This window comes from Uloborus diversus, chromosome 1 (assembly GCF_026930045.1).
Source record: "Uloborus diversus isolate 005 chromosome 1, Udiv.v.3.1, whole genome shotgun sequence".
NCBI classification, from domain to species: Eukaryota; Metazoa; Arthropoda; class Arachnida; order Araneae; family Uloboridae; genus Uloborus; species Uloborus diversus.
This window is the reverse complement of record NC_072731.1, coordinates 256,341,787-256,365,225: the sequence shown is the minus strand read 5'-3', so window position 1 is coordinate 256,365,225 and position 23,439 is coordinate 256,341,787. Positions and strand designations below refer to the sequence as shown.

The 23,439-nt window shown below is 32.2% G+C and overlaps 1 protein-coding gene across 1 annotated transcript in view; it reads right to left on the bottom strand.

The window, feature by feature from the left end:
- LOC129227028 (kinesin-like protein KIF21A) overlaps window positions 1–23,439 on the bottom strand; it is a gene marked incomplete at its 5' end in the record, with an annotated part of 122,588 nt that overhangs the window by 57,604 nt on the left and 41,545 nt on the right. The window contains 7 exons of the mRNA XM_054861667.1: window positions 4,476–4,728; window positions 13,430–13,629; window positions 14,283–14,474; window positions 16,185–16,290; window positions 16,998–17,073; window positions 18,171–18,383; window positions 22,925–22,994. Coding sequence (XP_054717642.1) covers window positions 4,476–4,728; window positions 13,430–13,629; window positions 14,283–14,474; window positions 16,185–16,290; window positions 16,998–17,073; window positions 18,171–18,383; window positions 22,925–22,994 — 1,110 coding nt within the window. The remainder of the gene's footprint in view (window positions 1–4,475; window positions 4,729–13,429; window positions 13,630–14,282; window positions 14,475–16,184; window positions 16,291–16,997; window positions 17,074–18,170; window positions 18,384–22,924; window positions 22,995–23,439) is intronic.

The window sequence follows — 23,439 nt, the reverse complement described above, 5'->3', positions numbered from 1 at the left end:
CGAATAAATTCATAATTAAAATTATCATATGTGGTTTTTTTTTTTATTATTTTTGCATTGTAGTGATACTATAAAGTCATTTGCCTTTAATTTTTGTGTATTTATTCCCTAATATTCTGTTTATTATTTCAAAATGGCAGGATTCGAAATTTGATTTTTTTCCTTTCACAGTAGTAAATTGGTTTGAAATATATCTAAATTGGTTAATTTATACCATTCTATAATGAAAAGCTTGATAAAATGCTTTAAAGACAAGAATCGGATTGAAAACAAGGTAAGAAAAGGTCAACTGGCAAAGTTAACAAAGGGTGATCGGAGGTTTACAGTTTAAAAAAATACTAAAAATACACATTTCAGAACTGAAAAAGTTTCTCTAGAATTGAATGAAACATTTTACGTTTATTTTTTACCTAAAATTGTTCGCCAAGTTTTCTGATTAGCTGGATCAAATGGGATCTCTTCCCACAGAAATTTTCTTGCTCGTGCGAAAAACAGTTAAGCTTACGCTTGCCGTTGTAAAATCAATGACAAATAAGCTCAAAAGTTTTGGAACGACGTCTTACTCATAGATGAAAATAATTCAACATTTTGGGTTAAATTATTGTATAATTGTAAATGAAAGAAAAAAAAGAGGAATTTAATCTTAAGAACTTAGTTAGATCAGTTAATCAGGACGGTGAAGGTGTTCTTGTGTGAGGCTGCATCTAAGCATCAGGACTTGGAAATTTGAAATTTTTTGGTGAAATAATGAATTATGCTGTTCATTTAAATATTTTTTTAAAAAATGTTAAACTATTAGCCCAAAATTTGTTAATCGGAAACAACTTTGTTTTTTACCAAGATAACGATAAGAAGTACACGTTCGCGTTTGGTGCCTCAAAATTTGTCCTTAAGCTTAGAAATATCTCCTCGATCGCCAGATTTAAACTTAATGGAACATATTTGGAGATATCTGGTGGCTAGATTATGGAAATATACCATTGAAACGAAAAGGGAACTAGAAACAGTAAGACTCTTAGTGTGGCTGAACACTTACTCACAAATTGCACAAAAAAAGAAAGAAAAAACAATGAAATCTATTCCCAGACGTTTAAAAGCTGTTGTTGTTACTGCATGATACTCTACTAAATAATAACTTAGTAAAATGTTTTATTAAAAATTTTCAAGCACTTTTGTTAAAAATAGATCATAGATCTTATAATAAAATACCTATTTCGAAATATTAAATCTAACCAATGGATAAGGGCCTATTTCATTAAAAAGTCGTAGGTGTACGAAAACTTTTGGGAGCCACTGTATATATTTGAAATAAATGAAATGAAGGTAATTTTTTTACTTAGATTTTAACAATTAGGAACTATATTTTGAATTCAAAATTTTGAAACTGGCAGTATTTTACTTTGTGAAAAAAATTGTTTTGTGTGCACATGAAACGTTTGAAAATCTGAACACCTCTTTTAATTTCTTTGTAGAATTTTGATTATCAAAACTTTTAGCGGATTGGTTGTGCAGGTAGCTTTTCGAATGTCTCTAGAATACGTCTGCATAAACAGCTATGAGGTGGTTCATTTTATATAATATATTCAAACAACTTAAGTAAGATGGCGTAAAGTGGTCATAGGTTAAGCTTAACATATATCCTTCATTCAAAATCATTTAATCTTCACTTATGAGGCAGATATCAGTTATATATTCAACTTACTAACCATTTACTGTTTTTAAAGTAAACTGAATTAAATTCAACTGTGTTTGAATTTGATATTGCATATCGACTGTATTACAGCGAGATTGAAATCATATAATATTTGAAACAAATCAGAGAATTTTTTCTGCAAAAATGGCTTTCAATTTATTCTAGTAGAATAATTTGTGCCACCCCTTTTCCTCTCGGGGGGAAAAAAAAAATCAGCTTTTAAATATTAGTAAAAACTAGAAACTTAGAATTAGAAATATTTCACATATATTGAATAAATAGATAAAGCTTGATAATTTTTTCTCTTTTGTTTTTTAATTAAGTAATATTTTTTCGGAACTATATTTACGTGTAATATTTTCTTATTATGTAATTTAGGTAGTTTAGACATTATTCAGACCTATTTTTAATATATTCCTAAAAAACAAAAACATTGCAAACTATCACATCTTTCCTGATGATATTGATGAAATTCAGGAGTAAAAATATGATTTAAATTCTTGGTGAACAATCTTTTCACCATAGTCGACCATCAAAAATGTATTTAAATCAAGTTAAAATCTTCAAAAGAACGAGATGTGTTGAGCATTAAAAAAGTTATGGTTATTTATAATGGTTTTAGATCAACTTTTTTTACCTATGACCACTTTATCTCAACCCAGGTCATTAACACATGTCGAAAAGAAAATGCCATTAAGCTATTTAAATCATATTTTTTCTTTCGAAAATGCAGTGCAGCATGCTCTTTATTGTAATGTATTGCTCATTTTTGTAATGTAAAATATCTACGAAACAATTTGAAGTTTTAAAAGAAATTTCTGCATTAATTATTTATCTAAGTTGTAATACCTGTATTTGATGACCACTTTACCCCACCAGAACCTATAATTTGATTAACGCACAGTATTTGATATTAATCGCATCTTTTCCCTCAAATAATGCTAAAAGTAAAATTTTAAAATAATAAATAATGGGATTGGAGAGATAAAAAAAATAAAAAGTTCCATTTTAACTGAATTTAACAAATGCATTAATCAGGGTTGCCACTCAATTTTGGGGAAAAAATTTCCTGTGCGAAAATGAAACATTTTAAACGACCGAACACTGATGTTTGAAAAAGAGCATTGATATTTTGATAAGTTCACCACAGGGAATAAAATCGAAACAAAAAATAAATAAATAAGGGAAATTTCATAAAAAATTATAGTAACTGAAATAATAGCATGGTGATTGAATATATTTAACTTTTTATGGAAGTTGAAAGAAAAAAAAAAGCCTTCTCTTAACTATTCTTTACTTGGACCTAAAAGTGTATATGAATATCGACGACTTATTTCATACACTCTAAATTAAATTATCATGAAATTTAAGATGCATGTTCAATTAAAATAATTCAAAAAATCTGTTTAAATTATCAACATTTTAATATTTACTTTAAAAAAAAAAAAAGCAAAATCACCATTTTTTATTTTACTTTACTTCTGACCTTCATAAAAGGTCCTGACCTTCCAAAATATAATTAAATTATATTTTGGAAGTTTATATATTTGGACATTGATTTTTGTCACTTCCAATTTATTAAAAAATATTTTCCCTGTATTTTTCAGGTTTCGGAGGAAAATTTCAAAATTCCCTGTGTTTATCCTGTTCTTTCAGGTTCCCTAAGGCGTGGCAATCCTGATTAATAGTACAGTAAAACCTGTAAAGTTGACCACCTTTGTAAGTTGACCACCTGTCTATGTTGACCGCTTTTGTCAGGAACGGAATTAGTCCTATCTTGTATAATGTAGGAAAACCTCTGTAACTTGACCACCTTTCTATCTTGACCACCTGTCTATCTTGACCACTAATGTACCCCAAATTTGGTTCGGAGTATTGTAAAAAACCCTTTATAAGTTGACCACTTGGTTTATTTTTTAAAATTTAATTTAGCAAATTATTTTATTATTATTTTTCTTATATCTTTCCAAGAATATTTTTGATGCCAGACCAGCATTTTACCAACTAAATAAAACAGCAGCATAACTAAACCTCCTTGTAAGTTTAACCCCCACATTGAAAAACTACTAAGAATCCTTTTATTCTAAAAAATTGTTTTTCTTTTGTTATTCTATTTGAGATTACCTTTTGTACTCTCTGTTCAATGAAAACATGTGTCAGTAGAAAAGTTCAAAGTATTTTTTTCCAGATATTAAAATTAATTGAAAGGGAGAAGTCCAGAGAAAATTAGTGACACATATGGAATTTCCAAAACTAGTGTCTAATAAGTGCACCAAATTTCAATAAGGAGTTATTTTGTTGAAAAGTAGATCATAATGGTTATAAATGTATTAAATGTATATGAGAAAAAAAAGCGAAAAATTTGTTATTTTTGATTAGCTATGAATTTTTAGGAACTATTAATATCAAATAACTTTTTATAAACAATGATTTTTTTTGATCAATTTACTGAAATTTGAAATTTACATGACACATTATACGTCATTCTGATAAAATAACCTCCTAAAATATTTGAATAACATTTTAAATTATTGTTTCAAAGTAATGTTAAGCAATGAAAGTGAGTTGAACGGAAAGAGTAAGTGTCAATTAGTCAAAAAATGAATACATGGTGCAAGAAATGACAACAACAAAAAAAAAAAAAATCATTACCCCCTTTATAAGTTGACCACCTGTCTAAGTTGACCACCAAAGTACTGCACCGCAAGTGGTCAACTTACACAGGTTTCACTGTACTACAATTTCAGAAATAAAGAGGAATAAAAAGTAATAGCGATCATACTCATATCCTTATTTTGAGGCACTCTTCCCGCTACACGATCCGACATAGGCTTAGCAGATTTTCTCAAAGCCATCAATTCCTCTTGCTTTCTCTTCAAAACATTTTCTTTTAACCGTTTTTCAGCCTCTAAAGAACGTATTTGATTTTCTTTCTGGCGGCCTTGTTTCTTCAGCTGCGCTATTTCTTTATTTCTCCTCTGTTCAGCTTTTAAGTGCCTTTGGGTGTCTTCTTTCATCTTATTGATCAGTCTTACCTATTGAGCAGTTCATACATTTAACAAAAGACGCATCACAAATAAAACAATTACAAAACAACTTATAGAACTGAAAGGCAAGTGACTAATTTTTAAATACATTAGCCCCTTGTTTATATCACTCATTCGGATATATTGCTCTTTTTTTTCTGTCTCCCGAGATATTAAAGCCTAAAATAAGAAAAAAAAAAACTTTGCTTCAAGTTTGAAACCATTTCTGAAAACATATGGTATTGCTCAGAGAAGGTCTCTTTCTTCCTTATTTTGTCAATAAATAAAAGGAAGCTATTCTGAATTTGCTGGAAAAGCAGCAGCGATTCCTGTTATCCAAATGTACATACTTGCACAGCATATTTCAGTTTAAGATAGTCTGTAAACTACTTGACATCTGTTGTATTGATACATTGCCTTTACAATGAGTGAAAGACACCAAGCAAGTGACATACTAGCCCATGCAGAAGAGAACATACGCCCTTCTTTTAGTACAGAAAAGATTTGTGCTTGGTTGCACAAACCAGGATTTGCATCAAAGGAAGAATGATCTGGACAGCAAAAGAGTTTTCTGTAAACAATGTGGTTACTTTTACTTTTCACATCTTTTCTACAGTAAATCAAACAGATTAGAAAGTCTATTGGGAATTAGAAGGTATTGGAATGCCCACTCTTATCCCAAAGTAGTTCAGAAAGATCGTCTTCATTGCCATTTGATGTTTTTAACTTTCTGACAGTGAAAATTTACTTCAATTTCAATCTTGATTAAATTTCAATAGGTGTGATAGTACATTTGTGAACTACATTGAAACCAGTAGAAAATCATGTCAAAAAGAAAGAATGCTAATATACTTGTGTATTGGACTTATAACTATTTTTAATGACCTCCGTTATATTGTGCTTTTGGATATATCGCTCTTTTTCTTTGTCCCCCGAAAAGTGCGATATAACGAGGGGTTACTGTACATAAAAAGTAATCTGAATTTTACCCCCCCCCCCAAAAAAAGGGGAAAATATAAATTTTTACATAGTGGTAGAGTCATAGCTAGGACCACTGTGCAGTCAAAGTTAGCTGTGAACATCAGTGTCAACAAAAAGCTTCAGCTTGTCTTCATTGCTTGATTTTTCTTACTTTTTGAGAACGGATACAGCACTTTTTACATACTTGCAAAAACTAATTTTCGTATATTTTCGCTTAACATCTTTTAGAATTCCTTCATCCCTGGAGTAATGTGATTATTATTATTTCTTTCAAAAAGCTTTCAGTTCACAATTCTCAAAACTTTTTTTAACTACACCTTACTCCAGGTATGCAATCCCTAATTTGTAAAATGCAGAAGATTACCTAAAAAGTTGCAGAAGAAATAACTTAAAATGTGGGAGATTTCACCTATGAAAAATTATTATTATTACCAGAAATTTGCCCGTCAAGGTATGACGGGTGAAAATTGCTCTTACTCTTCTACATCTGAACGAAGAAATTGCCTGTTTGGTAATATTTTGATAGTTGAAATTTTAACCCTAACTACAGTGGATAGCGTTAATTTTCAACCATTTTTTTTGTTTCTTCATTCCCCTGAAATGACAGTCTTACCAGTAAAACAGTTAAGTTACCGGATCGAGTTCAGCCTCGTCACAATAAAGCCTTTCCCTGCATGTTACACATTACCAAAACATATTATCAAATTATCATGACGTGGCGCGAGTTTCATGGTTGAAGCATGCAGGTTACTCGATCATCGGCTATTATTTATATGAGGATTGTTATATGGATGCCTCAGTTGCAAATTGATTAACTCTACTTTAAAAAAAATCCTCATTTCTGCTTTAATAGTGCTTAACCCGTTTGGGACGAACGACGCGTCTTTGCGTTAGCGCAAGGTGGTTCTTCATAGACAAAAAACGCATCCATGCGTTACGATAAGTAGTACGCAACCGGCCTAACGACGCTATTCTGCGTTTTAGATTTGGAATGAAATGTTAACTATTAGATGGCGTTACTTATCCATGTTCCGTTCAAATGATTGCTCTCCTGTATTAGTATTTCTCTGTCTGACGTCAGAATGGGGCAGTGGCGTAGCTAGACCCGACTTTCGGGGGGGGGGGGGGGGGTTACTTCTTTTATATATATATATATATATATATATATATATATAATATATATATATATATATATATATAAATATATAATCGCTTGGAATTTTTTCCTTTTCTTTTTTTTTTCTTTCTCTTCTCTTTTCTTTTTCTCTTTTTTTTTGAGACTAACTTTTCGGGGGGGGGGTTGTCCCCCCCCCCTTAGCTACGCCCCTGGAATGGGGTCTGTCAAGTGTCTGTGATTTATTGGATTTCATGAAGGAAAATATAAACATGTGCTCGCAAGTGAGAAGGGAAACATATACTCATTTTGAAGTGGCTCTTTCTAGTTTTGGTTCCATTTATAATGATATTGGAGGGGAGATATTCTAGCAAGGGGTTTTACTTTTATGTTCATTTGGTAGCCATGGTGAACACGTTTTACCTTCCGAAGAGGAAATATCTTAATTTATGACTGATCCAGCTATGGATCTTTTGGGTCACATTGAAACAACTATAAATTATTTTTGTTGGAGTTCTTCATACAGTAGTTACTTTCAAAAATCATACGCTGAAAAAGAAGGCAAAGAACTTAGACGGAGATGTGTCATTTGCTCAAAGCAGAATAAAAGACATAACACTACGTAGGAGTGTAAAATGCTCAATGCGCATTTATCTGTGCTTTGAAATATTTCATGCGGCTTTAAAATATTAATTGTTACAATATTCTTCAAGTATTTCATAATATTAAGCGCAAATATTTTTCCTGTTTTTTAGAAAATATATTGTTTAATTTTGGTGCTTTTAGTTATTGTAAAAAACAATATATTTTTCATTTGTATTGTTAAATATCAATTATTTTCATCCAATTTTTTGTTATGATTGAAATTTTGATATATTTTATCATACAATAAAAAATGGTTTCATTTCTGCTTAAAGTATACATTTTGTCCATTATTATGTATGTGTATTTTCCAAAATTGCGTATTAGGCTTAGCGGGATAAATTGCCCCGGCCTGTGCGCACAGTACGCATGTAACAGCTGCCGTACTGAGGGAGCGCTATCTTCCGAGGACTGCCGTCCCGAACAGGTTAATCAATGCTTAGCATGGGAATTCATATCAAACTTTTGGTTCAGTACATTTCTGATCCTGCGATGGCAGAAAATGTAACATGAGGGCCCATTCACTCCTATGGATAGCACTATCTTCTTCTTCACTTTTCTCAACTTTTTGTTTTATGTAGTTAATCGAATTGGCAAGTGAAGCATCCATATAGTCTCATATGTATATAGTAATACAAGATTAAGCATTTTAATAGCTTGCTATCAAACGTATTCTTTTTTTTCTGACAATGCCATTCGCAACTCCAGAGCTCGAATACGCTACCTTGCGGTAAATTACAAATCTGCCGAAAAAACTAAAATATTGCGTTCCACTTGTTCATTTTGGGCAAAACAAACAGTTTGTTATGTGTTTTTTTTATTTTTTTATTTGCGTAGTTCATCATTTGGAATCGTCATCCGCAACAGCGTAACATCAAAAATATCTGATATAAACTGTTAGTACACATTTTATTTATCTTGTTCTGAGTGAATTTGAATAAATATCAGTTTTTCAATTTGATGAAAAAAGCGGACTTAACAACATTTACTGGACACTAGCAGGGTTGGCAAAAACCCGGTTTTTTTTTAAAAAAGCCCATGGACCCAGGGTTTTTGGGTTTTTTTTAAATAAAACCCAAAAAAACCCAACTAAAGTTGGGTTTTTTAAAAGAAATGTGGATTTTTTTGTCTTTTTTAGGGAAAATGTGGGGTACTTGTAGCATATTGTAGCGTAAGTATAGGGACAAAGTGCAAAAATTGTCTTCAGGTAAAAAACGCTGGAAAACTAGTTAAAATTTAGCGTTTTCTGAAGAAAAGTATAAAAGACGAAAAAACTCAAAAATGGTGAAGTTTCCGATTTTTTAATTTTCATTATTACCAACAGTTAAGGCAAAGTCACTTCTCGAGTGATAAAATCTATTGTTCGTTTTTAATTACATTTTTTTTTTTTTTTGCATTTTACTTTATTGTATTTCATTTTGTTATGCAAAACTACTGTAGAACCTCAAGTAGTTTAAATCCCTTTTTACTGAATTCCAGCTTAATCAAGACATTTATTTGAATTTTATGTTGCCTGTTTTTCTATGTCTGTCTACAGAGTAAGAAATATTACTTTTTCGTAAGATAATGAAAATACTGTACCTGTTCTGTTTACTGTCGACCATTTGAAAAATCTGTTTATTTCTAAAAAATATACCTCATGTTTATTCGAGATTTGTTAGCTTTGGTTAGTAGAAAATAATTCACATGAAAGCCTTTTTAACTTGATTAATTTCCTCTGTACAATCTACAAATATTGATAAAATCAGACGTGACAGGACTTGGTCAAGATAATTTGAGTTATTTATTGACCAGTTAAAGAAAAAAGTTAAATACATTTGTTTAAAATCTTTGAAGTATTTTTTTCATGCCGTTAAGAGTTAAGAAATACTATTAAAGTTCAAAATTCATATTTTATGTTCATTGTCTGTGGTGAAGAACAAATAAAAAAGAAGTTTTAACTGTGAAAGTACAGTAGAGAACCAATTATCCGGGAAGTTCGGGACCATCGCTGTCCCGGATATCTGAATTTCCCGGTTTTCTGGATCGCTAAAAAGCGTTATTGACCGTTTGTTTATGAGACTTAAATTACTATACTAAATAGTAATACATATTAAAATGAGAAGGAAACAGTTCTGAAATGCTTATTATTAAAAGTTATCCATAAGACCTGGGACCCTAACATTCATTTTGAAAAGGGGGGGGGGGGGGTCTGGAACCACTTTCCATGTTTTAAAACAATAGAAAATGAAGGGAAGGGCAAGAAACGAGTTTTTGAACATAAATGTGCAATTTTTCTACTATAATGTATAAAAGAATTTGTTTTCAGGGAAGCGTTTTTTTTTTGTAAAGGTTTGTTGTTTGCGATTACGGTAGTTATTGATAACTATTGCTTTTGCATTAAGTAATAGAAATTTGATTTATGAGTCATGCGTTTAACGATTTCTAGATTCCACAATCAACTATACAAAAAATTCGCAAATCTGGTTTTCGGTGTTTCCCGCGCCTTTTCGACGTCACTTACGCTCTAAACGGCGTTAATTAGAGACTATTCAATAAAATATTGCATTAGAATGTGACAATATTCATTTTTTTAGTATTCAGTTGGAATAAAACTCGAAAATTTCAGACTTACGAGTGTACTTTTTTAATTCAAGAAAATATTTCGGAAATGTTGCCCAGCGTTAAGGATAACCCTCTGAAGTTCGTTTTTGTAAACATTTTGCTGAATTATAGATGAGTAATATGGTAGTTATTAAGAAACCGCTCATACTCTTTTAGGTATTTCAAAAAAAAAAAAAATGCTTAACTTTTCAAAAATTGCCGAAAATGCGCATTTTTTAAAAATGGCGGGAAAATCGGCAAAAGGTTGCTGGTTTTCTGGTTTCCCGGTTTTTTGGTTCCCGGATAAAAGGTTCTGCACTGTATATTAATTTTTTTAAAAACTTCTCAGAAAATTTTTAAAAACCCAAAAGTGGGCTAAATAATGGGTTTTTTTAAATGGGTTTTTTCAAAAAAAACCATTGGGTCCAACCCAATTGGGTTCAATTCGGCCAACCCTGGACACTAGGGCCGTGCTGAAAAATTACTCTTTTCCTTAACCTAATTCCACATAAATGATTTAAATAACCTTTGTTACTACAGCATCCAACTGAAATGGACAGTATGCAAATAAATTTTCTTGAAAATATTTATCGTAGAACAGATTGAAAAATCCAGAAGGAACGTTAAGAATTTGAACAATAAAAAATGAAAGCGTGGAATTTTTATCGCTAAAATATCGGGCCAACTTTACTTTATTTTTCTGCTAAAGCTGTCATTATCGGTGGAAGAGTTTCGCCAAAATTCTGTTTTTAGGGTTATGGTTTTAGTATTATGTGAAAGAATAATGTATCTTGACAAGATTTCGCATATCAGTTAAATCATTTCCATGACGAATGAATTAAATGCATGATGATTTCTTTTGATATCCAATCATATAGTCATAGAAATAAATTATCTAGTGTTAAATGTTACTCTTGAGAGTCTTGTCACGTATGAGTACTATATAACAAAATTACCAACAAATGCCGGAAATGTCACGAAACTGTACACAATGAAAATGCTGTTCAATGCGAACCAAAACTTCATGAATTCTGAATTCAACATCGTGAAAATGGCTGCTTCAGAACATTTTACTGCGTGTTCTGCATTAATTTTTTACTTTCGTAATACTTTTTGATTTCTAATCTCTTTCTACATGGGTCAGAATAACAAAAAGACTTTAAAAAATCTTTTCAAATGAATAAAGAACAAAAAATCATACATGCGAACGAAAATTTCTGTCATTTCCTAAGTTTAGAAGCAATTTATACGTTACAGCGTGCGTTTGTTTTAATTCTTTCATCCGCCATTAGACAATAACTGCAGCGCCCCCAATAGTTTGTTGGAGTTGCGAATAACTTTTTCAATACTTAATCAAATTTCATAAGTAAAGTATCATTTTTGAGATTTCTTTCACCACTTTCGGTGACAAATGAAGAGAAATTCACATTCGGTTTTTTTAAATTGAAAAAAAATTCATTTACTTTGTTTTTTACTATGCATTGCTTTAATGCATAGCATCTAGGAACAGACCCACTGGGAAAGTTGGTTAGAGCGTCGTGCCAATAATGTAAAAGTCGTAAGTTCAAACTCCAATGGCCCAAAATCAATCGTTTTGATGACTGATTTTCTTCAGCAGAATTCTGACGCAAATTTGCATGATATGTGATCTTAATTTATTGCAGGATTCTGAGCTACAATTCTGTTGGTAAGATCAGGAAGACGTTTTTTTTAACAATGGTAAATCGCAGTAAAACATTTAAAATCTATATTATAACAAAATAGAGGCATTGATTTCCATCAATTTTGTTACTTTTTGGCACACTGGACTAGCACACACATTGGTGGTCAAAATTACAAGGACAAAAAGAAAAATCTCCAAATATTGGCTGCATTAGGTCAGTAACAAGGGCGCCCATATAGGGGGGCTCAAGCCATCCTTTAAAATTAGAACTTCCTTGCTTTTAGTACTTTTTTCTTTGCAAAAATAGAAAAACATTTCTTCTCCAGTCTATAGTGAATAAGTTATTAAAAATATCAAATTTTAATAACTGTAATCTGTACTGAAATCGTTTTCTATGGGGAAAGTATCCTGCTAAACCATAGGGAAAATATCTGAGACCCCACCCCCTACAATTTTGCATATGGGCATCCATGGTCGGAAAGTAATGTAAATTTTACGACTGGAAAATAATGGGAAACTAAACATTTTTCATTACTTTTATTGGACTTACATAGGAATTTTGAGTTCATAGAATGAAGTTTGAATTTAGACATCCCCGTTACATGAACAAAATTAGATTTGTGTGTTCTAAAAAGCAAAATTTGCTTGTTTTTTGACCTGCACATTGTACTACATAAAGACATAAATGCTTCGTGAGCAGTTGGGGACATTACATTCTTCTTTTACAGACATACCGTGAGGTACTAAACTTAAAGAGAATTTGAGAAAAGGAAAGTGGTTGCTAGTACATGTGGCTCAAAAGGGGAAAAAAAAGGTTGAGTACAGTTCAGTAATGTGGGTGTGTGTGGGGGGGGAGGGGTGACACTGCGCAAATTTCCACCCCGAGTCACACCCGTGGGGGGGGGGGGGTGATGTGAACCGCAGAAATGAAGAGATCGAGGGGACATGATTCAGTGGTTTAAATTTATTAAAATGAAAGATGTAAATGGGGCATTAAATTTTAGCACTGAAAACAGGACAAGGGGTCATTGTTTTAAGCTATTTAAATCTCAGGCTAACACTGATATCAGGAGAAATTAGTATTATAGCAGGGTAGTGGAACCTTGGAACAGCTTATTGGAAGAGGTGGTAATGAGCAAGGGAGTAGACAGTTTTAAGAGGGCCATTGATCTTCACTGGGGATTGTAAATTGACTAAAACCAGTTTAGCAGGGCCCACAGCCCGTTGCTGGTTGTCGTATTCGTAAATTCCCACTCCCAAGTCACAACCGGGAGGGGGAAGCGAACCGAACAAATTTCCACCTCGAGTAACACCCGGTTGGGGGGAGGGGGGAGGAGAACCGCAAAAATTCCCACCCCCAAGTCACACCCGTGGGGGGGAGGGAGGTGAACCGCACAAATTCACACCCGAGTCACACCCGTGGGGGGGGGGAAGCGAACCGAACAAATTTCCACCCGAGTAACACCCGGTTGGGGGGAGGGGGAGGTGAACCGCAAAAATTCCCACCCCGAATCGCAGCCGTGTGGGGGAGGGAGGGGGAGGTGGAAGTGAACCGCAAAAAATTCCCACCCCGAGTCACACACGTGCTAAGAGTGCCACTGGTACCACTGCCTTGAACCATACCTGTCCCTTGTTTTCAACAGAATTTAATTCCGGGGGGGGGGGGGGGGAAATACTACTTTTAACTACTTGCTTCTGAATTTAATATAACTTTTACTTATATTTACTTTCGTTTTTTTCATTTCAGTCACTTCATTTTTCAGCTGCTGAACTTGTCTCTCAGCTTGGGCTTGATTTCTCATTACTTTGACGTGTTCTTTCTTTATAACCAGCATTTTCTTCAATTCGCCTTGCAAGGAGTTCAATTTCTTTTCGAAATCTTCTTTCACCTTTTTAACTTTTTCTTCTGATTTGTTTCCTCTTTTAGCTGAAAATGTATTTGAAAAAAAATTAAGAACTATGTAGGAATAAAATAAAGAAAAAGAAAGCAAGGACTGAAATGAAGCATTTACTGCATAATACAATTATATACCTGTAAACCTCTCTTTTTAAAAATGCAGAAGATTTACAAAAAAAAAAAAAAAAAGGAGAAGAAGAAGAAACTGGCAAAAATGTGAAGGATTTTACATAACATTATTTGGTAACACTAATATCAACAACTATCAGCTGTTAAACTAATGAAAATGAAATAAAAGGGTATAATTTATATATACTTACATACATAATATTACAAAAAAAATATATCAATTTTGACATTAAGACTCTTTATCAAGTATAATGTAATCTTTTTGCCGTTTATCTAAAGTAAGTATTTCTGCAATTGTTACCTGCTCTACTGTTAATATTTGTAAATAAATTCATTGTGTTTTTATCAAGATTGGAATCATCATTTCAAAGAAAGTTTGAAATTGCACAGAATTCGTAACAATATTAAAAACATATATTTTTCTAGAAATCTTTTATGTATCAATTTTGTTTTCAAGACTGTTCTAATATCATCAAATTTAGAAAGGAATGCCTTGCATACAAGCTTAAATATTTATTAGATTAATGAAGTAACAAACCAAAAATAAAACTTACAGCTCAGGTTCGCCAAAACACGATCTCTTTCACTTTCGGTATCCTTTATTTTCTGCTCTAATTGCTGAAGTTTTTCTTCATAATGATGCCTCATCTGTCTTAGTCTTTGATGACTTTGTTCCAAAGCTTCAATTAACTTTTGCTTTATTGAAATATCATGCGTCAACTGTGCTAAATCTCCACTATAAGTTTCTGAATAGAATGAATAAAGTAATATAAGTTTTACTTCCAAATTTTCTTATTGAGTTAGTTAGAAAAATATAAACACACAAGTAAAACTGGCATAAAATATTTAGCAATGATGTAAAAATTTCTTTGCAAATAAGGAAAAGTATAGATTGCTTAAAAATAAAACTGGATCATTTATCTTGGTCATTAAATTTCAGAGAAACTTTCCTCAAAACTAAAAATTCCAAGAGAGAAACTAAAAATTATAATTCATTTTTGGCAGATGAAACATTTAGGTATTTATCTGCTTGATAAAGGCATGGCAAGTGATTTATTTCAATGGGGTCATTTCCAAAATTTTTAAAATATTTTTTTCTGAAAGAGCATGCTTAAAAACATAGGTTCTAACCATTTTTTAAATAATTTGTTTAAGTTTAATATTTTTAAAAAATAACTTTAATCGGTGCGCTTTTATTGTTTACCTTTCTGTCCAATGACATCACAAATGATGAAATGCCATTCAGTGTTCAGAGCAAAATATTTAATTTGCATCTTTACTCACGTGTATTGGCAACGATGTGGTTGATAGCAAGCGTAGAGCACAATTTTAATTCGCTTCTTGATTATCATAACGTGGAAAGATGCGCCAAAGAGCACCATTTGTGATGTCATCAAGACCATGCCTTGTTTGAAAAATCGGACATTTAAAAAAATTAATTAAAAAATAACAGTTGGGAAAATGAAAGTATTTTCTGGGTCCAAGTTATTATTATTATTATTTTTTTTTGCTTATTCTATCAATTTCAGTGACTAAAAGTAGTACTTTTGACTGAAGGAAACAACCCCATTGTTAATTTAGTGATGAATAAATCTTTCCTTGGACTGATATTGCTATGAGAAAACGTAATTAGTTGCTGTTGTCTACTTTTTCTTCACTTTTTAAAATACAACTCTGGCTCCCCCTCCCCTTAAATTCCTTTGCTTACCCTTTAAAGTTGCCATATTTTTAATTATTACCATTACACAGAAATATCATTTCAATACTTTAAAAATCTGTCACCAGAACAAATGTAGAATTTCTTTTATAATTAAGATTTTGCATTAAAAAAATCTATAAAAAAATGGTTCCCAAATTTTTCCAAGTCATCGCATCTTTTGTAGAATTTGAATTTTTTTATGGTATCCTAGTCATATTTATCGTTTCTGCTTGCGACAGCTCAGGGGCCATGCCATCCACTTTGGGTGTAAGGGGTTTTTGTAACTAAAGATTAAAAAATACTTCAAAAAAACAAAGAAAAAAACATTTCTACAGATGATGCAAAAAGATTGCATATTTTAAAATGTAGGTTCCATAACATTGTATGAAAGTAGAAAAAAGGGCTTCTACTTTTAAAGCAAAATAAATTTTAAATTACACATTAAATTCGATTTGATATTATTGTGTACCATTTGATTACTGACGTTTTTGAATGTGTCAAACGTGCAGAAACTTTTCATTTTTAGACTAATGTTTATTAAGTCCCAACTTTTTCAGAACACAGTTTAGAATTATATTATTTCTTTTTATGGCTGTCATGACAATCTTCTGTTACTGTACAACTATATGCTACAAAAAGTTTTTTCTTTCTATTATTCAAGGCCAACATCAAACCCTCTTGCCATCAAAAGAAAAAAAAACCTTTTGCTAGAGTATTTTAAATTATTTCTCAAAAGAATGAAACCATTAAAAGTTACCAGTAGAGCTCTTTTCTTCAGAATCTGAATCATCACAGCTGTCTTCATCTTCATCTTCTATATCACCATTTAGTTGTATATCACCATTCATCTTATTGTTTGCATCCTGTAAAAGAACGGATGTTTATTCCACTTGTTACAAAATGACTAAATACTGTAGTAGCATAAATGATGAAACCACAGTAGTGATGGAACTACTGGAAATGATGAAATTTTAAAAAAGGGAAAACATTAAATGAGTCAAAAAGATAAGCACTGAGTTGAGTAAAAGAAACGTTAGCAAGACAACATTTCTAGATAACAGGGAAAACATTGAACGAGAAGATAATCACAGCTACAAAGTTTTGTTGGTCGCAAAAGCAAAATCATGAGGGAAAATTTAAAATCCATTTTAAAGCACTGTTTTATGCACTAAAAGTAATTAAAAGTATTTTATTTGTTCACAAATACAAAATGACAACAGAGAAACATTTCAAATCACTGAGCTTTCTCTCCTTCAACAATGAAATTCTTACTAATATCGTGAACAAATGTTTAGAATTATATTTAAAATTTGGCAAAAAAAAAAAAGATTATATAATTTCGCTTGTATATGACTTGGAAGTTTCAAATAATTCCACCATGTTTTTTTTTTTTAAGTGGAGTTAATCGATTTGGCAACTGAGGCATCCATATATTAACAACACATGGCAGTCCTTAAAAAAATAATAATGTGTAAAAATTCTATGCAAGGTAATTTAGATTTCAGTTTAATAATGATGATAAAACTATGATAGTATCTAATAACACAAAAATACTAAGATTTAATCATACTTCAGGGATATCTTCTTTCTCCTTCTCATCATCATTCACTTGGTTCGATTCTTCTTTACAATCATTTTCTACTGGTCTAAAAAAAAGAGATCACTTTATTTCAACAATTGAAAAAGAAAAATAATGCAGGAAAAAAGTGACTGCAATCAAAGATGGTAAAATTTTGCTTTTGACACAATTCTTGTCACAAAGGAGTGCATTTTATGCAAAAAAGTGGGAGGGGAGGATGGAATAAAATTCATAATTGTGATTCTGGTATGCTTAGCAGGTTTAAGAAGTCACAAATTATAGTTATCCATTTAGTTTTAAAAAATAGTATACAGTGAAACCTGTGTAAGTTGACCACTCGTGGTGCACTACTTTCAGGGGCGTAGCTAAGGGGGGGGGGGTTTGGGGACAAAACCCAACCCCCCAAAAAGTTAGTCTCAAAAAAAAAGAGAAAAAGAAGAGAGAAGAGAAAGAAAAAAAAAGAAGAAAAGGAAAAAATTCCAAGCGATTATACATATATATATATATATATATATATATATATATATATATATATATATATATATATATATATATATATATATATATAATATATATATATATTATATATATATAAAAGAAGTAACCCCCCCCCCCCCCCCGAAAGTCGGGTCTAGCTACGCCACTGACTACTTTAGTGGTCAACTTACAGAGGTTGATTTATATGATAAGGGCTAATTCCGTGCCTGAAAGTAGCGGTCAACTTAGACAGGTGGTCAACTTTCAAGGGTGGTCAACTTCACCGGTTTTACTGTTTTATTCAATTTGAGAAAAATAATATGACATAATTTTGAAACATTTAACAGTTGGCATGCCCTCAGAATGTATACAGAGCCAAGTTATATATTTATGAGCCAATTAGAGTACTCAGAATAAATTAATCACATGCAACAATGTAAACATGGGAATGGGAAATCTGAGAAATAAATGAATACTTTTGTGCACTAAAGTAAATGGCAATCAAGAAGGTTATAACACTATCTGCTAATTTTGTGCATTATAAAATCTTTGATTGCCATTTACTTAAAGGGAAATCTGATTTAAAAAAAAAAAAAAACAAACCACATGCTTCATACGCAAATGTTTGGCCAAAAATCACATATTTAAACTGAATTATCAGAGTTTTATTTTACTACTGTCACTTACTTATCAAGTTTCAAAGCTCTGACTTGTTTATTCATTAATCTTATTTCTTCTTTCGCTTCATTTATCAGTTCAAACGGAGACTCAGCAGTAACTCTAAACATATGATCGTTCATAGAAATTGGCTGAGGGCTGCCAAAAGATAAGCGGGATTGATGCCTTTGGAGCTGTTTCCGCAGCTGTGAGCAGGTTTCTTCCGCTTCAAGTAGTTTTACTCTGAAAATAACAGAAGTAATGTTAGTTTTTGCTTCAACTTATTACAAAAATACTACAAGTATCAAAGTTTTAAAGCAAAATAATAAAATAAATAAATAAATAAAATAAAACTCTTAAAGCATTAAAATTTTGGTGGTGAGAATTTTTTTTTCTTCCATGAAACTTGGCAAAACTGCTTAAATTGAAATAAATTGCTATTAAGCATCCCCTAAATCTAACAATAGTTGCCATGTTATCTTTTATTTTCTTCAATTTAGTGCTTCAAAAATAACAACACTAATAGTGTCCCTAAAATCGAAAAAAAATTATAAACATGTTTTATAAAATTGTACATCACATAAGTAGGGGAATATGGGGCAAAAAGAAATTAAGATAACCTTCTTTCTTCAAAATGAAAAAATTGTATATTTGTTTTGAAAATTATGGTGTATAAAAAGAATTTTCTATAAATTACTGCATCCAGTTATAAGAGCACTTTCCATCCCTGTTTCACAATCATTCATTCTATTAGTAATGTACATATTACTTGGCCAGACAGGGTATAAAAGAAATGTTACAATTTGGATGGTTTTTATAAGCTTTTATTATAGTTGCTCTGTTGCTGGTAAGCGGGACAAGCTTTTTGATCATTGCCAAAAACAACTAGTATGTTGTGGCCATCACGAAACTGTCTTCTATATTTTTCTTTTTTTTTCTGATCCCTCCCCATGCTTGACGAGAAAGCAATATTCCCAACAAAACAAAATTACACATGCAAAAACTTGACGACCATCCCAATGTCTGAATTATTGCAAAAGCAAAGCAAAGAGCGAAAATTGAAAGTTATTTTAAAAGCCTTGCTTGAATTAATTACAAATATTTTATTTTTTAACAAACATAAGATGGCAACAGTTAAAAATTTTAAATCATTGAGATAGTATTTCTGATCATTTCCATACAATTAAAACCATGAGAAATAAGCAGACAATAATCTATTACGATTTATCTTTCTTATTGTTGCATTAATAAAGCTATTTTTATTCGCTAAAAAATAATGATAATAAAAATAAATCAGCCCCTCTTGGCACGATTGGCGCCAAAATTGAACCAAAGCCTGTTTACATATGGATTCACATATATTCCAAATTTCAACCAGAACGTAGCATTACTTCTTGAGATAGGGCACTCACAATGGAAAAAAAGAACGGGCAATTGCGCTACCCCCTTTTTATCTGTTGACACCAAAATAAAATCAGCTTTTATACCCACTAAGGGCTACTTGCCGATAAATTTTTCTTCCATTCCGTTCATTATTTCTTGAGATACAGCAGTCACAATTGACGACAAAAAACGTTCTATAGCTCAACCCCCGTTTGAGTTATTGACACCAAAATTGAATCAGCACCTGTTCCTGTTACTGGCAACATATGGACCAAATTTTGTTTGATTCCGCCAGTTACTTCCTGAGGAATAGCAATCACGCGTAACTCAAAAAACCTCCCATTGCTCCACCCCCCTTGGAGGAATTCGCGCCAAAAACCAATGGGCACAAGTTCACATAGGGGCACATATGTGTACCAAATTTTGTTCGATTTCATGCGGTAGTTTTTGCTGTAGAGCGGCCACAAAAACTGGTCACACACAGACGTGACACACACACACACACACACACACACACACAGACAGACAGACATTTTCCAAAAATAGGCGAAATGGACTTAACACACCTCAAAACGTTCGAATCCATCAAAATTCGAAATTCGAAAATTTGCACGAATCCAATACTTTCTTCTATATATTAGATATAGAAGAAAGTAAAAACGAATAGAAGTAATTATGAAGTTAGTCATTAACAAATGCATTTCAAGGCTGAACTTACCCAAGCATAAAATTGTGAAACGCAAGCATAAAATTGTGTTTTGGGCTGCTGAAACTTTTTATTCAAGCATTTAGTCGATTAACATCTCAATTCAGGGTTCCCTCCAAGTTCAATGGCGCAAATTCCTCCCCCCCCCCCATTTTTCTCAACCCTCTATCCCTTTTCTATTTCCAGCTCTCTTTTTTATTTAATTTCTTTTTCAAAAAAATTTTTCTTTTATTCATTTATTTTTAATTATCATTGTTATTTTATTAGAAAAATTCTGTGCTACGCCAATGATACACACACACACACACAAACTAAATAAATAAATGAAATAAAATGTAAAAAGGAAAAAAAAATTAATTTGAATTAAAAATAAAATAAACAAATTTAAATAAATAAATTAAAACTTTGTCCCAAAAATTTTGATGGTGCAACTTAAGCCATAACCCCCGCCCCTGTTGGCACCTCTGTCTGGATTTAACCTTTAAAAGCTTTCAGAATGGAAGGAAGTAGGAAGGGAAGTCTTGAAAATGGGGACCCAGTTTTGCACAAGCAAAGAAGAAAATGCTACAACATATACTGATTGAACCACAAGTTCTACGCAACAAGTAACAAAAATCATTCCTTCTTCTAGGAAACTGTTCTGAAGAAAAGATACGAGATATTTGTTTTTTAACATGAAATTATTACATCTTTAAACATTTTAAGATATTACAGCAGTTTAAAAACTATAATTTTTTGATAGATACAAAAGCTACCACAGTAGACCCTCGTTTTACGCAGGGGTTACGTTCCACGAAAATGCCGCATAAATTGAGACCTAATACTAGTGTTAAAATAGGGGTTTTGTTCCCTAGATAACAAAATACTTCATTCCAGTGATGACTAATTGTACAATAAGTTTAATGTGTACTTATATCGACTTTTATGCACAACATGCATGAAGAAAACATAAATTAATTTCGTGTTCTGTTTATAAAGAGGAGCTGGTTATGATAGTCTTTTGGCAGTCATTAAGAATTTTTCTCTATAACTCTTTGCAGTTACAGAGTTACTTTTACACAGTTACTTTGCAGAGCACTAACGCATCCATGACCTCTTGCGTCATTTCCATGATCGATTCTCCCTTCACTAACAAAAGACAGAAAGATCATTTCTATTTGACGACGTCACATCATTGCTAGGAGATAACTGAGATGGTTTGAATAGAAAGTAAATCAATCAATCGTCCTCTTATGATTTGCTTCCGTTCTGCAGACGGTGTGTTTTGATTTGAGCATGTGTGCTCAGTAGATTGATTTATCCGCGCAGAGGACGTGGAGGTTTTGAGATATGTAGTAACAAGATTCAATAGTCTGCTAAAAGTGCAGGATGTTCTAAAACAGCGCCCTACAAGTAACGAAGGAGTTTTTTTAAGGAATATAAATTGGAAGAGTTGATGTTTCTTTTAAGTATTAGGCCTAACAGGTTCGTCTGGCATATACTCGATTACGGAGCTGGTCGGACTGGATTGAATCCACTATATGGTGTGTCTGCTAGTGGAAGGTTCCCGTTTTGCTTGAAGATGGAAAAATAATTTCCTGTGCTGCCTCTTCCGTGGCATGGGTGTGCCTGGGATTGATTGACCATGGATTTTGGTCTGTTGTCCAAGAGCGGACGTTTTCAACTCGTCTGAACATCCGACAGATGGATGTTGCCTTCGTTGTTATGTGTGCCAAGTTTCAAGTATGGACCTTCAGTGGTATGATTATTTAAATAGTTTTCTGGACAGCTACTATCGTTGTGGCATGGCGTAGGGTAAATTTTAAAAAAATATTAGGAACGTTTTAAAACTGTTGATGGTTTTTCAGTAACTGAATCTTGTGATATTTCTCTGTGATATTTGTTTGTTGGGGGGGGGGGGGGGTATTATTATATTTGAATTGTTAATAGGGGATATGCTTTTTATAAATGTTTGATTGTTTTTGCCTCTTTACATTTTACACATATTTTGAATAAAATGTTATTTAAATTGAAATTCAGTTTCCATTGCTTCATTTTCTCCTGAACTTACCATTCCACATCTGTTGGTCTACCTGAAAGGCCAACACTATTGTCTAGGAATGGCTCAAAATTTTCAATGTGAACGTTTTTGGTTGTGCATCACCAACGTCAGTATCCTCATTGCTTTTGTCCTCCTTTGTCACTCCTAAAAGCTCTTCTTCCAGTGAGTTCTGAACTGTGTAAGTTTAATAACTTCACTTCTGGAAATAGCTCTGGAACCAATTGCATAAAATGTCTCCAGTGGCCCAAGCTCTTATATTCGTCCGTCAAAATGCAGTTCATTATGTGTAATCTGCAATCTTTAGGTGTTTGGATTTTGAAAGAGGGGAAAATTTTACCTGTGTGCATTGCCGCATCCGCGTAAAATAAAATAAAGGTGTCAAATCTTAAATTGCGTAAAACGAGGGTCTACTGTAGTTTTGATTTATTGTGAATTGGAAGGAATACATTGGATTTCGGCAAGGGGAATATATGACACTTTTGCACTGCTGTTACACATAAATGGTTTGAGTAATTTTTTCCAGTAATTTAAAATTGGCTAAATTGAATAATTGCAAATTCAAAATTTTAATTGAAAGAAATGTTTGTGAAACTCTTTAAAAACCTTTACAAATGCATTTGATTAAAACAGAAAACAAACAAACAAGATCTTTACCTTAGGGTTTCAACTTCCATCAAATATCCCTTAACAACATCAGACATATCAGGTTGAGTGGAATTTTCTCCTACATGCACAATTTCACAACAAACCAAATATTAAAAACCAAATTATGAAAGATTATGGTTAGATCAATTCATGCAATCACAAGGGCTAAAATAAAAATTTTAAAGCTGAGAAGAGAATCCCTAAAAGCAGTGGACTTCAAACTTTATTTAATAAAGGCGGAAATTTTTATTATGGTAGGGTTGGAGGGCCAAATTGATCAAATGACACGCATATTTCAATTTAGAGGGAGATAATGTTAAGTTTTAAAATAAATTTTCATTTACAGTAGAAACTCAATTATCCATGCAAATTGGGACCGCTAGTGCCTTGGATGTGGGAAATCTCTGTTAATGGAAACTTTGTATAAAAAACTTGGAGATTGCAAGTTTTTAAAATGTATTAATAAGAAATACAATAGAATATGTTTAAAAAATGAACATACAAAAAATAAATTTTTAGAATTA